This window comes from Cryptomeria japonica, chromosome 4 (assembly GCF_030272615.1).
Source record: "Cryptomeria japonica chromosome 4, Sugi_1.0, whole genome shotgun sequence".
NCBI classification, from domain to species: domain Eukaryota; kingdom Viridiplantae; phylum Streptophyta; class Pinopsida; order Cupressales; family Cupressaceae; genus Cryptomeria; species Cryptomeria japonica.
The window spans coordinates 241,506,374-241,527,106 of NC_081408.1; the positions used below are offsets into that span (position 1 = coordinate 241,506,374).

At 38.0% G+C, this 20,733-nt stretch overlaps 1 protein-coding gene across 1 annotated transcript in view; it reads left to right on the top strand.

Annotated features, from left to right (window-relative positions):
• LOC131065509 (phosphatase IMPL1, chloroplastic) overlaps positions 1–20,733 on the top strand; it is a 177,356-nt gene that overhangs the window by 67,567 nt on the left and 89,056 nt on the right. The window contains exon 4 of the mRNA XM_059219071.1: positions 12,230–12,318. Within this exon, the coding sequence (XP_059075054.1) occupies positions 12,230–12,318 (89 nt within the window). The remainder of the gene's footprint in view (positions 1–12,229; positions 12,319–20,733) is intronic.

The following is a 20,733-nucleotide window of genomic DNA, read 5'->3' on the forward strand; positions in this document are numbered from 1 at the left end:
GTTGGTAATGGAAGACAGAACAAAGAACAGCGATCACCCATAAAAAAGGTCGAGGATGTTTTCCAATTTGATCAATGAATGGAAGATTGATGCACAGAAGAATGGATCAGTCCAAGGCATGGCAAGCCAAGGATGAGTGGATCAAGTGACGATATGGGATCAAAGGAATCAGATCGAGACATAGATCATCACTACCTTATCGCTGTCCAAAGGAGGAAATAAAGATCACGAAGCAAGTCGCAAAATGCTGAACATAATTGCTGCTCAAGAAAGGGAATTATGATCCATCTTAGTAAATAAACTAATGATACAAAAATTATAATGAAGTGGCACGGATGTTACCAATTGCAAAGGGGTGTGATGGTGGGATACAACTTCTCACATCAAACCTTATCAAGAGATATTTAAAGATACTCACAAGATCTTCCAAAGGGGGGATATATGGTATTTTCTTACGGATCTATACTAAAGCATTAAAGAAGCCAAATGCAGGTGTTGCGTCTACCCATGTTGTAGGGCCATTGACACATGATGAGAAAGACTTGACAAACTGAAAATGGCGTCCACCATTATCATAGGGACATGAGAGTAATAGATCAGGAACTGCAATTGTGAAGACCCAAGATACATTTTTGTGAGCATAGCTTAGTGAACTCTACATACATATAGCAAGTGTATGCAAAAGTCCTAGAGGCCTATATGGCTACTGCCAACCAATTGTCTTGTGCCAAAGTGAGCCTGTTAATTTTTGCTGAACCCGTAGATAGGTAAAACGTATGGTAGTTATAGTTTATATTAGTTATATTGTATAAGTGGTGAGTGTAGTTTTTTTAAATTAAGGGGTAAACGCTTTTTAACCCGGAGCTTTGAACCGGTGGGGCTTGAACCTTGATGGCAAGAACAACAACACAACAACTTAACCATCACAACATGCCACTATTGACATAAGTGGTGAGTGTAGTTATGACTCATTAGTTGATTAAATTATTTCTGGGTAGCTCCCGATGGTAGGAATTCTTTGGCAACTTTCAGCAACTTTAAATACTTATCTTTTAGTTGAGAAAAGGACCGTGTTATTGGAAGAGTTTCTTGATCCCAATTTTGTATGAAGAGCATTGGTGAATAAACAAACAACTGTTATATCTTCTCATTTAGTATGTTATTCTCTTGTTATTCTTATGTAAACCAATCATGCATGTATAATTCAGTTTACTATGCATAATTAATTGTACATCTGTAGTTGTAGTTTTTGAAGCTTTCTTTGTATTATACATTTTCTTGTAGGCCTTCATGGGACCCTAATTTTCAACCCCATCATCAATGAGGATATCTCTACGGAGCCTATCCACATACTATTTTGGATTCATTTCATATGCAACCATGTGTCAAGGGGTGTTTAGTTTGTCCCACCTTCATTGAGTGATGGGCTACATATGCTCAAGTAAGACCTTGAGGTGAGATCTCTCCTAGGAATGGTGCCTTCTATGGATATGCTCATATATTTCTTTAAGGTTGGGACTGCTAAAATCCCCATACCTAATGATAATGAAAACTAGCAATTTACTAGATTTCATGTGTTTTGCATTTGAACAAAATCCATCATTGATCACAACCTCTTTTATCCTCTTCCCTTGTTCAATCTTGGATTCTTCCACCTGCTCTACTCGTATTTCATGATCATAAGTTTCAAGGGCTTTTGCAACTCCAGCATCCTCTTGAACAAAATGAAGTAGGAAACAATTGGTTTGAGGAATCCCTTGGAAAAGATTGAATAGTTTTGATTAAGTGTGGTGGTTTGAAATGGACATTTGTACCTTCCTTTCATCCTGCAAGAACCTTCTTGACCAAGTCAATTTTGTCAATTTCTTTGAAAGTTAGTGAATTGTTTGTGCAATGCACACAATATGAGAACTAAAAGATGTGCATATGGGTGGACTCAATTTAATTTCTTGTTGCTTTGCACGCATACACCGCATAAATAACCACTTGCACTACATTGGAAGGACCAACTTGAATGCTATCTTTTAGGGTTTGAAATTGAAAGTCTACATCCTGGCATTTTCTTGAGTAGTCAATATCTTTAATTGAGGTCTAGCCTTACATGAAGTATAATATTGATGAGTGGCTAGTCTCTAATATCCATTCATTCATCCATGGTGATACTATAGCCATAAGAGATCCATGTGGCCTTCATTTCCACCAAAAAATTCATCTTGGAATAATTTGTTCAAGTTGGTGGTCCATAATTTTGTTTCTCTAAGAGGTGCATAAGATGTGCTTAGATTTGGTACCTTGCTATACCTGCCTTGAAATAAGGGGGATGTACAATATGAAATGGAATGCCATTGGCAAATAAGAATTATCCAGTGGCATTGGATGCCTCCTCTCAAGAGTGAATTTAAAATGCCCATAATTGGATTGAAAGTTGAATCCACAAACTTTCCTTTTTCCTTGATTAGTCACTCCATTCACGTCAAAAGATGCAGCTATAGGAGGTTTATGTTTACCGCTACAACTGGTAAATTAAATACAAGAAATAATAATGTACATGACAATGCATGCCAGACACGTAGTAAAATATATCTTTATTCGCACATTCAATTATTACAGAGAAGAGACCCAAAGATGGTCGGCCAAGGATTACAATAGATCCGACCATACCATGCCACTTCCTGGATAGTACACGACATATTTAAAGGACTCGACGGTTGCCGAGAGGTACACAACCGTCAACCAATCGACACATAACTACCCGAGACTGACAACCCACTCAATACAATTAATTAATATCTTGTCAGATAACAAATATTATCAAACATAACAATAGGCAATTTATGCCGCCAACATCATCCCCCCCAAAAGAAAAAGTCGTCTTCCAGACGACAAGCAAACATCGAGTAATATTCGAGAAGACTAACGACAGATAGTGACTTCGACTAGACAACCCCAACTTGTAGTGTACCTGCCAAATCAAATGGGGGTTTGGGGGCAGCGCCCCTGCCGCCAACACCAAATTGCAACCTTCAAAACCACACGGAACTCCATGGCGCACATGATTTTTGTGATTTTTTAAGATGCCAAAAACAATGCTGATGAAGCCAAAAAAGAGCTTTAACCAACATCTGCAACATGTCATGAAGAAACCACTTTGCTGTACGGAATGATGGCATTGAGAGGATTGTACCATATATGACACGATGAGAACTCCACACGCAGGCTGAGGTTGATGATGTACGACTGATTGGTGTTCTCGTATAGGATGCAAACACTGTCGTACGATGCGAAAGAAACGCTCTGGCCGTACAGTGTCGACAATAGGCTTTGTTCGTACGAGATGAAGTATCCTCCGTACGGTGTGGGCAATATGATTTGTCCGTACGTGACGGAATTGACGTACGGCAATAACTCCTTGGAACTTTGAAATATGCATTGGCAGTAGGGAACGATGCACTAGGTGCTGCACGAAAGGAATGCACCTGTGATACCATACGAGATGAATGAACTTGCCATGCCGTACGGAATGAGCTGAAAGCTCTACTATACAAAGCAATGACCATCGTGAAGTCCGTACGATTATTCCACAATTATTGCGTACAATTGGAAGTACGGTTCTGAGGTGATGTACGTGGCAAGGAGGTGGCCGTACGGTGGTGATTCCCTCATGGCGGTTTGATGTCCGTATGGTGATTTCCTCCTGGCAGTTTGATGTCCGTACGATGGTAATTTCCTTTTGGCATTTTGATGTGATGTCGTCTTGGTCTTTACTTGCTTTCGTGTCTCCTTCCGTACGGACTCCTTCGTATGGGTTGAGCCTTATTCCCTTCATCCAACCCGGACCTTGCTAATGTACGGTTTGTCTGTGTGGCTTTTCTGAATTTCACCTCTGTACGGATTTGTGGTACAGAACTCTTCTTGGGTAGTATTCCGCAGGGCGTACGGATCCTTTTGAGGTAAATGGTGTGCTTCCAAATTCCGTACGGATTTGTTGTATGGATGATGTTCTTTCAACTTGTACAACCTTCTCTCATACAACCCTCCTAGAGCATACAAATGGCGTGCTTCATTATTCCTGCAATTTTTTTTCTCCTTCTCATACGGCCTAACCCCATACAATTCCTTCGAGCCTGTTGGACTTTACACTTCCTTAATTTCACCAATCTGTAGCATGTTACAGTCAGGGTGGAAGGCTTCATAATCCTCCATCTGCCAGTGAAATAATCCATTAAGAAAACTTGTCTCATCCTCAAAGCAATCTTCCAGTTTGAGCACCGCTTCATCGTTGGGTTTCATGTCTTTCCTCCCTCCGTCCATACCTAACTCTCCACCCTCAGACTCAAAGTCCAAGGGTGCCAGTTCTTCACTCATCACCTGGTTCCTCAAGTCAATGATGTGCTTTCTCCCGTCACTCTCAATCGAGAGTGTGTTTCACTTCTAGTTATGATTCGCCTTGGCAGTAATCAACCATCCCCTCCTGAGGAGTGCATTGTACGCCTTCTTCTGTAACCAGATGATTACAAAGTCCAAGAAAAATTGTTGTGTCCCAATCATTACTTTTTGTGCCATCAATGTTCCCAACGACTGGATGTCGTGCTGGTCGACACCTACCAAGTGGAAGGTTGGCGGCCAAAGCTTCGGCTTCCCCAGACATTACCATGTGTCTTCTGGCAGTACATTTACTTCCGAGCCTCCATCGACAATGGTGTTTGTCAACTTCTTCCCCATTATTTCCATCTCGACGACCGCTGACTTCCTCCCGATGCTCACCATCAACAACATTGGATCACTGGACTCATTCCCTTCGGCTGATGGTTTTCCCGTCAGTTCCTCCTCGTGTGGCTTACATTGTTTCTAGATGACCGTGTCATCACTGACTGTGTTGGCAATTGCCATTCTTAGTTGCGGCATAGTTTGAAGAAGGTTTGCCACCTTGATGGGTACGGTTGTTTGTAGCACCTGCCGGACTTTGTTCTTCTCTGACTCCCGCAATGACATACTTGTAGTTCCATTGGAAGTTACTTGTTCCTTCGCCAACACTTGTTCTACTTCGGCTTGTTCCTTTTCCGTACCAGAGTTTGAATACATTGCCTTCTTTGTTTGTGCTCTTGTGATTGCCAAAACTACGTCCTCTTGTTCCTCCACGTCCAGCATATTAATACCCTTCTGATTCAGGCAGTTGGTGTCTTCATGGTCACTTGGTCCACACCATTTGCACAATAATTGTATGTTGTCTTTCTTGTTATGGCAATCTCTCGCAAAGTGTCCCCATTCACTACATTGTCGACACTGTATGATAGGACGTCCTTTGGAGTCGTACTGTATTTGGTTTCGCTCTCGTTGATTTCCATAATGACTTGGCGATACATTCTGTGATTTCGATGGGCTGGACTCTCCCTGTGTGAAGAGTACATGTGTACTTCTCATCTTCAAATTGTACGGGCACTCCTTGATTGAATGCCCCAACACTTGGCAAATTTCGCAAAACATATTTCTAGGACAATTACCTTTCATGTGCCCTTTCCTTTTGCACTCAATACACCATCCTTTCTCAGCCTTCAATTCTTTCATCATTCTCAACATATCCCGTCGAAGGGCTCGTACGGTTTTGGATTCTTCGTCACTGCTACCTTCGGTGCTCTCATCATCATCGGTCTTCCTCTTCTCTCGGGAGGAGGTTTTATTTTCACTCTCGATGTCCATCGCTCGATTGTACGCATTGGCGTATGAGGACGGAGGCACTACTTTCATCTTCTTGTGCAGTGAGGCTATCAATCCCTCTGTGAACCACCTCTTCTTCGACCCGTTGGCTGGCTGGTTTTCACACTTGTTCAACAGTTCTTTGAGCCTACGGTTGTAAGCACGTACACTCTCATTTTTCCCTCGCTTAGTATTATAGATTTCGGCCGCAATCTCATTATCATCCCTCAAGAGTTTGAATTCCTCCTGGAACACCCTCTTTAGATCATTCCATCTCGTCTTGTGTTGGGTGTCGAGGTTTGTGTACCAGTCAATAGCGATCCCATAAAGGGTGGCGGGAAATGCCTTCAGCCAGTGGTCCCTGTCATCTTGGCCATTTGCCTCCCAAATGGTTATGCATGTTTTCCAATGTCGTATCGGGTTCTCCGACCTGTCTCCCGTGAATTTCGGCAGCTTCTGCTTCTCCTGGGTGTTCAACATTGTTTTGACTCGGAAGGTACGTGTATTTGCCTCGTGTGCCGGACCTGGGTGGACTGTTTCGACCGCTATGTTCCGGTGCTTTCCTTGCACTCTCGGCCACGCAGGCATCCTCTACACGTCCACCTTCAGCGTCCCCAACACTTCGAGTACTTCCAGGTGTGTTAGATCTGAGTGAACTGTTCTGACCGCTACGTTCCGGTGCTTTCCTTGCACTCTTAGACACGCCCGTGTCCTCTACACATCCACCTCTAGCATCCCAGCACTCCGAGTACTTCCAGGCTTCGACTCGTCTCTGTGCTCCCCCCGGCCGAGGGTCGGCAGATCACCTAATCGCTTGGTCTTGACCACCCTGTGGCCTCTTCTCACCTTTGATGGGATCTATGGACATGAATCACTCAAGGCTGACCCGATTTCTTTTAAGGCAACGGGGCCAAAATGTTTACCGCTACAACTGGTAAATTAAATACAGGAAATAATAATGTACATGACAATGCATACCAGACACGGCAGTAAAATATATCTTTATTCGCACATTCAATTATTACAGAGAAGAGACCAAAGATGGTCGGCCAAGGATTACAATAGATCCGACCATACCATGCCAATTCCTTGACAGTACACAACATATTTAAAGGACCCGACGGTTGCCGAGAGGTACAAAACCGTCAACCAACCGACACATAACTACCCGAGACTGACAACCCACTCAATACAATTAATTCATACCTTGTTCGATAACAAATAATATCAAACATAACAATAGGCAATTTATGCCAACAACAGTTTAGAACTAGAAACATATTTGGAAGTCCTAGAGGAAAGCTTGATGTAGATGGAATGAAGAAATCTCCATGAAATAATTTGATATTTTCAAGCCTCACAAATTCTAACCTTATGTTAGTGATTTGAAGAAAATATGCATTAACCTTGGTAATGCTGGCCTTCCAATCAAGAGAGCAAATATTTCATTTCCTATGCCAACTCCCCCTTGTATTTTATGCTATGTTTGTATCAATAATGGTGGCAAATGCCACAAATGATTCTTTTTGTCAAATGTCTACTTGCCCCATTGGGTAAACATCTTAGGACTATAAAACTTCACAACATTGACAATGAAACTTTCTATTTTTGTTGCTTTTTCCCATCTTTCTCTGCCCCCCTCACTTGTACCATTTATTTCCTCTATTATGTTGTAACCCTCATCATTGTTACTTATGTTGGCACTATAAAAACAAAACAATAATAATTTAAAAAAAAAAAGAAAAAAAGTGAGTTACTCAAGTTATAGGCCTTGATGGGATGCCCTTTATGGTGTACTTTATTTTAGTAGTGTTTATTTTTATTTGATTTTTTCCATAGTTACTAAGAGATGGGGACTAGTATTTGCATAGAAATGGGGATGGGTTCTACTATTCCGTTTTATGGGTACTCAGAGATGGCAAAAATAATATATAATTTAAATTTGGAAAAAATAATCATACAAATGGATATATAACTTTAAAGAATGTAAGATACTAAAATTTTCAAAAAGAAAAAAATTAACATTTAAATTATTGAAATCGATGTATTTTCAGAAAAAAATGGATGGGTACTTGGAGATGGCAAAAGGAATTTTTTTTTTAATATGTAATTTAAATTAAGCAAAGAAGAATCATACAAATGGAATGGTAACTTGAGTGGAGAATAATACTAAAATACTTAATATAAAAAAATTAACATTTTTAATATTGCAGTAGATGCCAAAAAGAATAAAGGTCAATTATATTGATATTAATAATCATAATGATGATGAAAAAAGAAAATTTTGAACCATAATCAGTTGCAGATGGTAGACAAACACTAGGGAGGGGAATGCCATTATATTGAAAACATGGTACAAGGGTCCTTGGAAATGACTATATTTTCAATCAATTGACTAAATTTCAATACACGTACACATTTTATGCTTTATAATTGTTTCTCTTCATTGATAAAAAAAACTTTTCCTACAAAAGAGCTTGTAAATTTTTGTAGGAGTAAAAAAGAGAAAGTTACAAGTTAATTAGTGTATTTCTTTAGTTCTTTAAGCTTTTTTCAACCACATATCGGCACTTTAGGAAAGCCCATTGTAGTTTATATGATATATTTGAGAAACCTATATGGAAAGTTTCCCAAATTTCGAGTGATGCCTCTAGGAGAGATATAGAGACACAAAGAAACTTATCTAAAGTGTCCCAATGCTTGGTGATGTTCCTATATGGGTCTCCAAGATAGGGACCAGATATAGGAGTTGAGTACCAAGGGTTAGGGGTTAGGGTAGAGTCTCTTGGTAACTATGGTCTTTTCTTTGCAATTGTAACAATTGTTGATTATGGAGGATGTTAGGGCATCACAAATACCATAGAAAAGGGCTCATCTCTTGAACCTCACCCATAATTTAAAAGACAAGGAGACTAGAGGGAAGAAAGAGCGTCCCCATCCCCTAATGCGCAAAATGCCCTGAATGTGTTGGATGTATGCCTTTCCCTTGGGGATACGTTCCTGTGTACTAGTATATAATGGTTGGTTAACTTTTTTGGTCCTTAACTCTCTTACACCATTAACAACAATAACCACAAACAATAATTAGAAGATTTAGTAAACCTGATGCAATCCAAGGACAAACTATGCAAAATGCAAATTCAAAGTCAACTGCATCACATGAAAATACATTAACTTTACTAGTAAGTATGGAAGAGGCTAATGGAAGAACTCATTTACTATGTTTGAGGTCTTATTATTGGACAAAGGGATAGAGCTTATTTTAGGTCTCTTTTAGTTAGATTTTATTTATTCTTTGCTTAGATGTTTTTGCTTTCAAATTCTTTCTTTCCTGCATTTCAGGAAACTGTTGGTGTTTGTGCTATCAAAACATTGAATTTTGGGATATAATAGTGATTATCTTAAGTTCTAAAACTTGGCATGTTGTAACCTATAAATAAGTGCTTTGGGCACAAGACAAAGTGAATGATAGTTGATGATATGCTTATGTTGTTGACATTGTTACTCAAGCTTATTTACTTGTGTTTGTGATATCTATATATCAAGATTGTAGCTTTGCTTGCTGTGTAGCTTTTCAATTCTTGAGATCATGTGTTGGTACTGATCCTAGTTGTTCTTCCTTTGAAATCCTGTTTGCATTGGATTGCTGGTCTCTGCTTTAGCTAGTAGGAAGATGTCATTTCTGTTTTTAGATTGGTTATTTTCAATCAAAATCTATAAATCTCCTGCTTTTGAGATGAGCTTTTATCAGCCTCTTGCTTGTACCAAAGGCAAAAAGATAGGCAATTAGTTATTTCATTTATGCAAAACCCTTAAAAGAATAGTGTATGGTGTGACTAATTATATATTTTGTATAAGCTTAGTGTCTAGGGTTTGTTTAGATAATTGGGAGCTTCCACTTGCAATTTGAAGAGAGGTTTTACCTCATATACTGTTCTTGTTTTAACCATCTCATAAGAGACAAATTAAAAAACTAACTCAACAAAACCTACTAGGTACTTTGGTGGCTAGGTATCTTCCATTCACAGGTTCAAAGAAAGTAAAAATATTGTAATATTAACCCAATTTCTTTTGGTGCATCCATGCCAGACCCATTTGAAACTATAATCTTTCCCTTATAGAATATTGCTTACAGAATCTTTCATCCAGATTTGCTTATTTTTGTTCCTTGTAATTATGAATTAGAGCATTTCAAAGTGTAAACTCTTCCTGAAATGATAATTCGTTACATATTAATTATAAAGGAGACAAAGGCTTCTTATATAGAGAGTACAAGAGGATCTTTCCATAAAAGAAAGGATAAAAAATAGAAACACGAAATACAGAAAGGAAACTTCCTGAAACTAACTAAAGACGAAAGACATAAAAGGAAGTTTCTAAATACTATCTAAATGACTAGTATGACCATTATAGCAATATGACAATATTATTTTAATACCCTCCCTTAATGTTCATCCTACTTACTACCCTACAAAAGACTTAACATAGTTTGTAGGTCAATTGGCCATGAATGCATAAAAGGCTGCTCCCTTGTCTTCACGCTCTGTGACATGAGCCTGCTACTGACCCTCCCTAGTTTTGCAGGACTTCTGGATCTGACCAAGTTTACCACAATCGTTCCAACATGATGTTGGGTAACAATTGCTATTCCTCCCTTTATCCAAAGACACCAAATTCAGCTTCTGAAAAAACTATGATTTTTGTTCACAAAAGAAACAGCAAAAATTTGAAACCACGATTTTGTGGAAAAATCGGCAAACCCTCCATGATTTTTTATGGAAAAAATAAAAAAATCCACCACCATGATTTTTTATGTAAAAAATTAGAAAACCCCAAAATATTGCAGATTGAAACCCTTCCCAGTTGCTGCCAAAAAATCTTCAGGTAGTAGACCACCTTGTCATCGCATGGAAAAACAGACCCAACACACAGTAGTTGCGGCCCTCAAAACCCTCCATGATATGTTTTGGAAAAAATCATGCAAAACCCTTTCATGATTTTCTGTGGAAAAAAAATCAGAAAACCCTCAAATTTTTCCTTTAAAAAATCTGCAATTTTCTTTGCTAGAAACCCTAGAACAAATGAACCATTCCACGACTTCCAATGGAAAACCACGCCTTTTCATTAAAAAACAATTAAAAAATTTCTAAAAAAAATCAATTAACAACACAATTTTTCATAAAAAATCATTAAAAAACTTCTGGAAACAAATTCCAGGTAAATACCCACGATTTTTTTTTTTAAATTCGTCAAAAAGCTTAACCAGCTGTGATTCTATGAAATGATAATTCGTTATATATTAATTACAAAGGAGACAAAGGCTCCTTATATAGAGAAGACAAGAGGATCTTTCCATAACAAAAATGATAAAAAATAGAAACACGAAAGACAAAAAGGAAAATTCCTAAAACTAACTAAAGTTGAAAGACATAAAAGGAAGTTTCTAAATACTAACTAAATGACTAATATTACAATATTATTTTAACACTTCCTAGGCCTCATTTAAATGAAGATAAAAGGATAAGGACTATTAGTTCCTGGAACAATCCCAGGCTAGTGAAAATAAGCCTATCTTTTCCAGCAGGTACATTCGATCTAGATTGTTCCATAGACAACTTGTAATCAGCATGCAATACAATCAGGTCTACTGGTTACTTATGGTGAAGTATTTGAATTCTGGGTACCCTGCCCGCAAACCACAGAACAGGCGAAAAAATATCGGGATTTGCGAGGGGTCTTCAGCATGCTGCATGGTGGTTCTTTATGTATCTAGATAATTGATTACCATACAAAAACAAAGCATCAGAAAAATTCGCATTCTATAAGTAGTAGTACTTGATTTTCTTCAACTATTGGACTATATTCAAGTAACCAAGAAAACATTGGCTAAACACTTTACATATGATACTGCAAGAAAAGATTGAATAGCTTCAAGTGGCTGAGGAATACTTACATGTTATTATTGTAATATGGACATGCATAATCATATATGAGTTGATTATTTTTCCTACTTGTAGCCTACAAAATATTTTTTCCAAGGGTTTATCAATAGTTCCTTTGTTAGATTTTTCTTTACTTGTAGCCTACAAACCATATGAATCATGTGGCAAGAATCTTTTGTTGTCAGACGTGGGTCCTTAATTATTTGAGTTGATACCATTACAAAGTGCCTGCTTCTGGTTTTGTAATCCAATAAAATTCTGCAACTCAACTATTATTTTCTCCCTTGAAAAAAGCTATTTGTTTACAAACTTTTGCAATGCTTTGATGGACAAGATTTCTGTTATCTTGAGAATTTGGAATTCCTTTGATGTGCAAAACAAATTAGATGGTGTAAAACACCTGACAGCATTTTCCATCTGAATTTGTCTTTCATATCAACACTTTGTATTCTGTGACAATTGATGTCAAAGTGGCTAATTTTTTTAATGTAACAAATGTAAATTGGAGGTGTGCTTCATTATCTTTTTGTCCTTTTCCCCAGAAGATGTCCTTTTATATTGACTAGAAGCACTGTGGCTTGGTGATATTCTAGATGGAACTACAAACTTTGCGCATGGCTATCCCAGCTTTGCTGTATCTGTTGGAGTGCTTTACAGAGGAAGGCCGGCAGCAGCTTCTGTGGTATCCAATGTTCCCTCAAGCTTGATTTATGTTATGGAAAATTTTTCTTCACATATTTGAAAAAGCATTTTGCATTCATGTGATTGTTCTTTCTATTCATGTTTGTAGAAGAACATCTACTGTACTGTGCCTTGCAATGGTTCTCACTCTATCATCTGTTGAACAGTTTGATATAGCAAGCCATCATAATATTGAATTATTAGATAGCAAACATGAGAAATTCCAGGAACAATCAAGTTCTACAAATATTTGGTTTTTAATTATGATATAAATTTTCCTTTTTAATTTATTTAAACTATTTTCAGTAACTACTAAAACGTTGCTATGAACTTTAATTCTTTGTTAATAACTAAATACATGAAGGTCCCTGTTTATTTCATTTACTTATCATTTTATCTTTGTTTTATATGAATTTATCTCTGTTCTTTATTCTATGCCATGCCTTCACAACATTCTGCTATTCTGTTGAATTTCAGTAATGCAAGTGAGATTTTTCTTTCAAGTCCTTATTCTGATTGAATTTTTTTAACATTCATATCATACCAATCCTCCAAGAGGTTTTCTATTTTCAAGTACAACCATCTCTTGCCCTGCTTGAGAATTAGGTTATGCCTTTTCTATTTTTATAGACTTATATGCAAATGTGATTAATAGCAAGTCACAGTTTGTTTAGTGCTCCAACACTTGCTGGATATTGAAATTTTTTTATCTGACTAGAAAATTATCTTTTTTTGTAAACATTAGTAAACATTTAGATAGGAAAAAGGTGTTGTTTTTCACTTAACTGTTCAGAAGGCCAAGTACTTGTGGATGCTATGTAGGCCACTGTGAGGGTAAGGACTTTTGTTACTGAAAACTAATTCTTATATTACATAGATGATAATATTAGTAAAAGGAAACAAGTACTTTTGAGTATTCCTTCCCACTTATTTCCATGGAAGACACAGAAACATCTTTGATTGGGCATTGATTTCATTAGATAATGTGCTTTCTATGCATATGGTGATTAATATAAACTTGAGATGCTAAGTCATTGAATAAATTATTTAAATTCATATCACAAAAATCTAATTTACATCTTCAAGGATAACTTCACTTTATTGTACATTACTGGAAACAGCAAGAATCAGAATCGGTATGGGACTGAGCAAGAGTGGGAATGAGGATAGGACAGACAACCCTAGGGCATACCTTGTCCATCCCATGATGTGCTTGGGTGCTTCCAGCCACGCCCAAAGCCCAATCCACATATTTCAACAATTTTTTTTAACTAAAAAAATCAAAACTTTTTAAAAGCCTACAAAACTTTAAAACATGAACAACCCTCCTAAAAGTTACCAATATCATTTATTTCACAATCAAAATCACAAAAAACAACTAATATCTTTCCCTTTTGCAAGTTTAGCTAGTTTCTTTGAAAGCTGAAGGATTATAAAGGTGCCAAAGGCATTTTGCTAGGAGCTATGGGAAGGAAGTAGCTTTCACAAAGGAAATTTATTAATCAAAGATAAGTATTTTGTGAGATTCTTTCTAGTTTTTTCTGAATTGCTTTTTGTTTTTATTATTTTTATATGAATACTAAGTGTTACATTTTCAATTTTTATTTATTTTACAACAACTATCTATTTAAAATGGCTATTAGTTCAAGTTTAGTGGTCACCGTAAACTTTGAGAAAAAATATTATGTCTATAAATTGTAGCTACCTAAAAACTGCCTTGAATAATATTGAACAAATTTGAATCTCCTTTACATAAAGTATGGCAACGCTAGGGAGTGGTAATCAACCCTTATAATAATTTCCAAAAGGTGTGAACAACTTCCCTTCAAAGTTATACATTATATACACATACACATACACATACACAAATACATATACATATACATACATATACATATCCATACATATATGTATATATATGTTTATATATATATATATATATATATATATATATAAACATATATATACATATATGTATGCATATGTATATATATATGTATGTACTATGTAGATATATATGTAATACATACACATACACATACAAAAGCACAAACATATATATATATATATATGTATATGTATATATATCTATGTATATACACATGTATATGTATACATACACATACACATACACATACAAAAACACAAACTTATATATATATATATATACATGTACTTTAAAATGAAATCTTGAACTCATTGAAAATCTCCAATCACAACTAAAGTTGGAATCCTACAATCTTGTTGCACAAATGTGACTATTGAGTGGAGCCACCTCAACTAGAAATCAAGAGGGTTTTTACCCTCTAGATTTTTCCACCAAAGTTTTCATCCTCAATTCCTCATGCCTGAGATGAACAAAATGCTCAAGCTCTATAAACAGGCTAAGTTGCTGGGTTTGCCCTTAAGGCCTCCCACACTTGTACCAAGTACGTTTGGGAACAGGTTCACTTGAGCGTATGATGGGGTACTTGGGCATACCTAGGCATACCCAAGGTACCCAAAGGCGTTGAGCACCAAAAAGTAACAAAAAAATACATTTGACCTTTTTTTTGCATCCAAAAACCCTAAAATGCTCCTAAAAGCATTATTTCACCCAATACAAAAATCATTTTGCTCCCTTCACTCTCTCTTTTTTCATTTTCTCCATTTTTTATTCAGGGCCCACTTCTAGCCTGCAGGAGAACAAAATGTTCCCCCGCATCCCCCTTATTGTTGAGTTTTTCTCACATCTAACACCTTATGCAACTTATCATTGTTGCCTCTCAAACCCATTAGGGTCTTGTTGACGTGTATTATGTACACAATCATACACAGAATAAAATACCGACAGGCATCTTATCCTCTCTTGAGAAAATAGTCTCTAACTGCTGAAGATCTGCAAAAAGGATCAGTTAGATAGACTCCAAGGTTCTTTTAGTGGGGTCTCCACGTGTGGACAAGCTTTTTAGTGGTATGATGTGATTTGCTGTTTCCTTCAAGGCGTCTTACGGATTCAATAGTTCGAAGGTTTCACTAATCTAAAAGGAACTTTCAAAAAAAAATGGAAAAAGATAGGGCTTAAGAGGTCTAATCTAGCCTAACCCTATGAACGACTTAGCATGGATGAGATTTGGCAAGACTCAACCAATTTCAATTTCGCCATAAGACAACAACTCAACTGAAATTAGTGCGATCTTCTAAGGCAATAATGATGTTCAATGCATCAAAGACCAAGGACACTACTACAAAGGTACATATCCTAGATACGAAAATGCTTGAAGGTTAAGGACTCAAGGTGTTTTCCAGTCGACCACACAAGGCGTTCCTACAATCAGCAAGAAGCTAGTGGTTTGGATTGCGAATCCTACCAAATATCAAATCTCACACTTAGTCTTTCTAATTAACAAACTACTTTGATTGAGCGTGATTCAAGTACATCCAACAACCATGAAGATAACTCAAGAAACTTGCAACAAAACACCATAACTTCAATATTTTATTGATTTCCAAGTCATCATATACAACAATTGCTTGAACTTCTCTCTTCAAGACTCAATCTTGCTACAAAATAAAAATTGCTTACAATTCTAATCTCTCTATTTCACTCTTAACTCTATTCTCTATTAACTGACTATTACAAATGAAATGAAAATGGGGGTATAAATAGCATCCCCAATTCAATGAAAGGTCCAGATTGAAAGTAAATCAACGGACAAGATCATGACACCTAAACCCTAATTAGGGTTTGTTACAAATGACCTCCTTTTTACTGAACAATATTAAATACATAGCCAAATATTAAATTTGGCACAAAAATCTAGGAGGTATCAACCAATGAGAAATAAGATGTCATGTCATCTGTAACAACCTCTCATCTAGAATCTTATTCCCTTTCCAATTTTCCTTCTTAGCATATGCAATGAATTTTGTCACAATTCCTTCGATCTCTGTGATTGGAATCTCGGGAAGATTCTTGATACTCTCTTCTAAGTGGATGACCTGATCAAATGCATCTAGAAGAGCTGTGTCCCAAGTAGGTTCAAGTTCCTTTGTTCTATCAATCAGGAGCATGGTGGCATACATTTGATCATACTGCTCATCTGTAACATCTGCGTCCTTGCGAAAGATGATAGTGATTCTATCCTCAAACTCTTGTAAATCCACATCTGTCTCGACCTCGATCCTCCTGCCAAGAATGGTACGAAGTACCTCAAATACTCTGTCCTGGATCGGATTGATCACCTCCTCAACTTGACCACATCTAACACTGATGTCCTCAAAGAGAACACTCTTTATATGGAGTAAGGTTGACCACTGAAACAAACTGTGAGAATCACCTTCTAAGATCCTCTCTTGTGCTAAAATTCTTCTAGATGTATGTCTTATAACTTTCAAGACAGGGATGACAACGTCCTTGGTATGGGCAAATGCAGCTACTGTTGCTATCAATCCCAAGAACTTGGATAGCCTGATGGGTGATCTTCGACATCCTTGTAATAAACTCAATGGCCACCGTGTGAGATCTATCCATCCAATTACATGTACGCTGAACCATATTCCTGAATCTTTCTGCTTCATTGATTGATTGAAGGGGCAATGCCTGCAATGGTGATCTAACTGGATCCTGACGTCCCAAAGGTTCATTGATGTGACTGAAATATGTCCTCCATGCACCGACCTCTCTCTCAAGCTTTCTATTCTTCTCTACTTCTTCTCTAAATTTATCCTTCAATGCCTCAAATGTGTCGGTGGCATCATCTAAAGTCTGCTCTGCTGTGGATGGTCCTAACTCAATAGTCTGTATATGATAGTCTTCTGCTAGGATCTCACCCTCATATTTGTCTGCCGCCGGTGTAGCTATCTGCAGTTTTCTAGATCCAGTCTCATCTCGAATCATCTTGGACATCTTTGTAGCCTTTTTCTTCTCTGTTGTCATATGTGAGCGTCCAACAAGGCTCTCTAGATCGATTGCACTGTCCTCGTCCTCAATTACGATCACCTTAGTCAATCTTTCCTTCAACCAATCTGGGATATTTGATCTTGTCTCTTGAACTTGAATTTCTTTGTGTACTACTTCTTCTTGTCTGGGAGGAGATGTTACTTCATTATCATTATCTAAATCATAGTCTTGGAGAGATCCATCGGATGAAACATGCTGTGCCTGTTCTTCCTCTTGTCTATCATTCTGTACCATCGATTCCATGGATTCTTCTACTCGAACTGTTCTATCTTCTGGCCTGGAAGAAGTACCTGGTGTTTGATCTTTGTTAGCACCTTGCTTTTTCTTGGAAGACTCTTTCTTTTCTGATCTTTCTTTTCTCTTCGAACCTCTCGGATGGAGATTGCCCTCACTGGCACATCGAAGGTTACCTTCTCCTGAATCCCTAGGATTAGGATTGCCTTCACTAACACTGGCTCTACCTTCGGCTGGCTTTTCTTCCAAAGTAAAAGACATGGCTATGCCTTGTTCTCTCAACTTCTGATGTTGAATGTCTACCCATCTGCGAGTACAAGACAAGACTGGTGCCATCAAATCATCTAAATCCACGGCTTCGGGCTCATTCCAATTCAAACTTATTGTTTTGCTCTCCCTATCATATGAAGATTGGATGTGCCTGCCGTTGTCCTGAGCTTGGTCGGCTACTCTGTAAATCTTACATTTCCTGATGAAATCCAAAGGCAATCTAGAATGTATCTTGCGTTTTACTTCAAGATCATCTAGGAGATTCATCATAAAATCTTCAATTTGGTACTCATGTCTAAATCTTCTACCGACTGTCTCCTCTAAATGTCCATGTGGATCAAAACTATTCCTCCAAGCAAAAGATGAAAAAGGATACAAGGCTAACTCCCTCTCTGCGTCATCCATGGCTGAGACATTGGGACATACCTCAACTGAATTACCCAAAATAATAGGTACCTGAACTCCATTCTGATGTCTGTGTCTGAATGCCTTCACATATGCTGCCAACTGCCTTGTTACTTCAAGTAACACAATTCTATCTGTCGGGTACCTCGGCAACATGTATGGAGGTAAAGGACATCCATACACTCTAATGTAAGTGAACTTGGGAAACTGAATGAACCAAGCACCGTACCTCTTGATTAACTCCTGGGCATCCTGAGATAATCTATTGTGAATCCCTCCTTGCAACGTCCTTGTGATGTTCATCGTGAAAGTATCATTGATTAACTTGTAGTTCTTCCCTGGTGGATGATGCAAGTGGGTATAGGATTCACAAACTCTGACCTCGCCGGGTCCTCTTCCAATCACTCCTCTGTGGGGTAGTCCTGCGTACTCGACGCTCCTGATTAAGGCATAGATGACATATGAACTCATGTGGAAGGACTTAGTAGCCCTGAGTCTTCTCAACTGTACGTCTAAGCAATGGCTAATTATCCTAGCCCAATGTATTGTACCCTTTCCTTGAACAATCACCTGGATGAAATAAAACATCCATTTCTCAAAATAGAAGGCATGAGGTGCTCCTGTAACTCTGTTGAGCATGGTAATCAAATCTCTGTACTCCTCTTGGAAATCGATCCGGTGTGGTGTGTTCGGTACTTTGCTCAGACGGGGACGACTCTTGAGTAGCCAGTTCTTGTTGATTATGCTTAGACAAGCATCTGGATCATCATCGTACACTGATCTGGCTCCTTCAATGCTCTTGTATATCATGTCCCTGTGCTCTGGAAGATGGAAGGCTTCACTTATGGCCTCCTCTGAAAGGTACGCCAAAGTGTTTCCCTCATTGGACACAATTGTCCTGGACTGTGGATTGTAATGACGGGCACACTCGATCATCAACTCGTGGCACTGAATAGCTGGAGGAAAACCGGCCGCCTTGATAATGCCACTCTCTATTATTCTCCGGGCGACAGGTGATGGCTTGCCGATGTAAGGGACCTCTCGGAACTTCTTCGTGCTAAAGTTCCCCAAGTTTGTATCTCCAATGTTACTCCACTTGGACACGATCTTGGTCTCCACCTCTTCAGTCTTCTGATCTTCTTTCATGAGAGCCGAGCGACTGGTGGATGCTCCCGCCTTTGGGGTCGCCATACCTACACAACATTTCATTATAAGAAATAGATTTTGCAATAAATAACGTAGATAAGAGAGATAGATTTTAGGAAACCTCATGATAAGTCCCTAGAGTTATCATTTCCTAAAATACAACGATTGAGCTGAGAGAAATTCAAGAATCAAAATTTCAAAATTTGAAATATGACGATGAATGAATAAAGCAATAACAATTAAATCGCCATACCTCGATAGAGAGCTAACTCTAGAATGCAAAAACAAAATTTGCCTAGGCAAAATTGAGGTATAAAGATAATCTTCAATATGATCTCCTCAAATTTGACTTCGCCACCTCTGGAGAGAATGTGATCTTCAATTATCACCCTTGACTTGGTCTCAAATGGATCTTCAAGTTCGCACTAACAAATCTCCAAGTCCTTAGCAAATTCGCCTTGGGCGTGGTCTTGGATGGATCTTCAAATTCGCTCTTGGTGTATCCTCAAGCTCGCACCACCTTTGGTTTGGATAAAGCGCCACCCTTTGGATTGAATTCGCACCCCTTCAAACACATTTCGCACTCCTCACAAGATGATATTAGCGCCACCTTTGGGTCTCCAATGCAATTCGCACCACCTTTGGAGTGTCTTCGCCACCACCCTTGGATGAATGAAACTCGCACTATATTCGCCTCTTCTTAATTCGCATGAAGGAGGGAGAAACAATGATGTAGAAAATGATAATTCTACCCCCCTTTATATAGCGCTTGCATCCTTTACCCCTTAGGCCGACTTAATAAAAATAAAACCATTTTTTAAATGATTTGCAATGACATAACAAGGCCGACCTCCATATATGAGCGCTCAAATCGATTTTTTTATTAATTAATTAATTAATTATTTAATGCCTTGCGTTTTTTAATTACAAATTTCGATTTTAAATAAAGGCAAAAAAAAATAATTAATGTCTAACGCCATATTAAATGCCAATAAAAGTGGATTTTTTAATTTTTAAATTGATTTAGCATTTAAAACAAATTCGAATTGTTTAAATTTGGCGCCAAAACTGGAGAACAAAGGGAACGTACCTCATCGCTCTGGTCCCTTGGAGAGGGACAGGAGCGATCTCCATGTTTTTATGTTCATCTTGTATCTTTGACCTTCGAAAAAATCATTGCTTGTGTCCTTTGCGCTCATTCCCATTCGCTTCATTATGTGTTTGGACGTATTTAAAGGGACCATCGCCCTTGTCCCTTGGAGAGGGACAAGAGCGATCCATGTTTTCTCCTTGACCTTGGCAACTTTACACTTCGATTTCCTTTGCAATGTCCTCCAAATGTCGTCCTTCGCATTTCCTATCCTCATGTCGCCTTGATCTTTGAAGGAACGTGAGTGTTTTTAATGATATCGCCCTGGT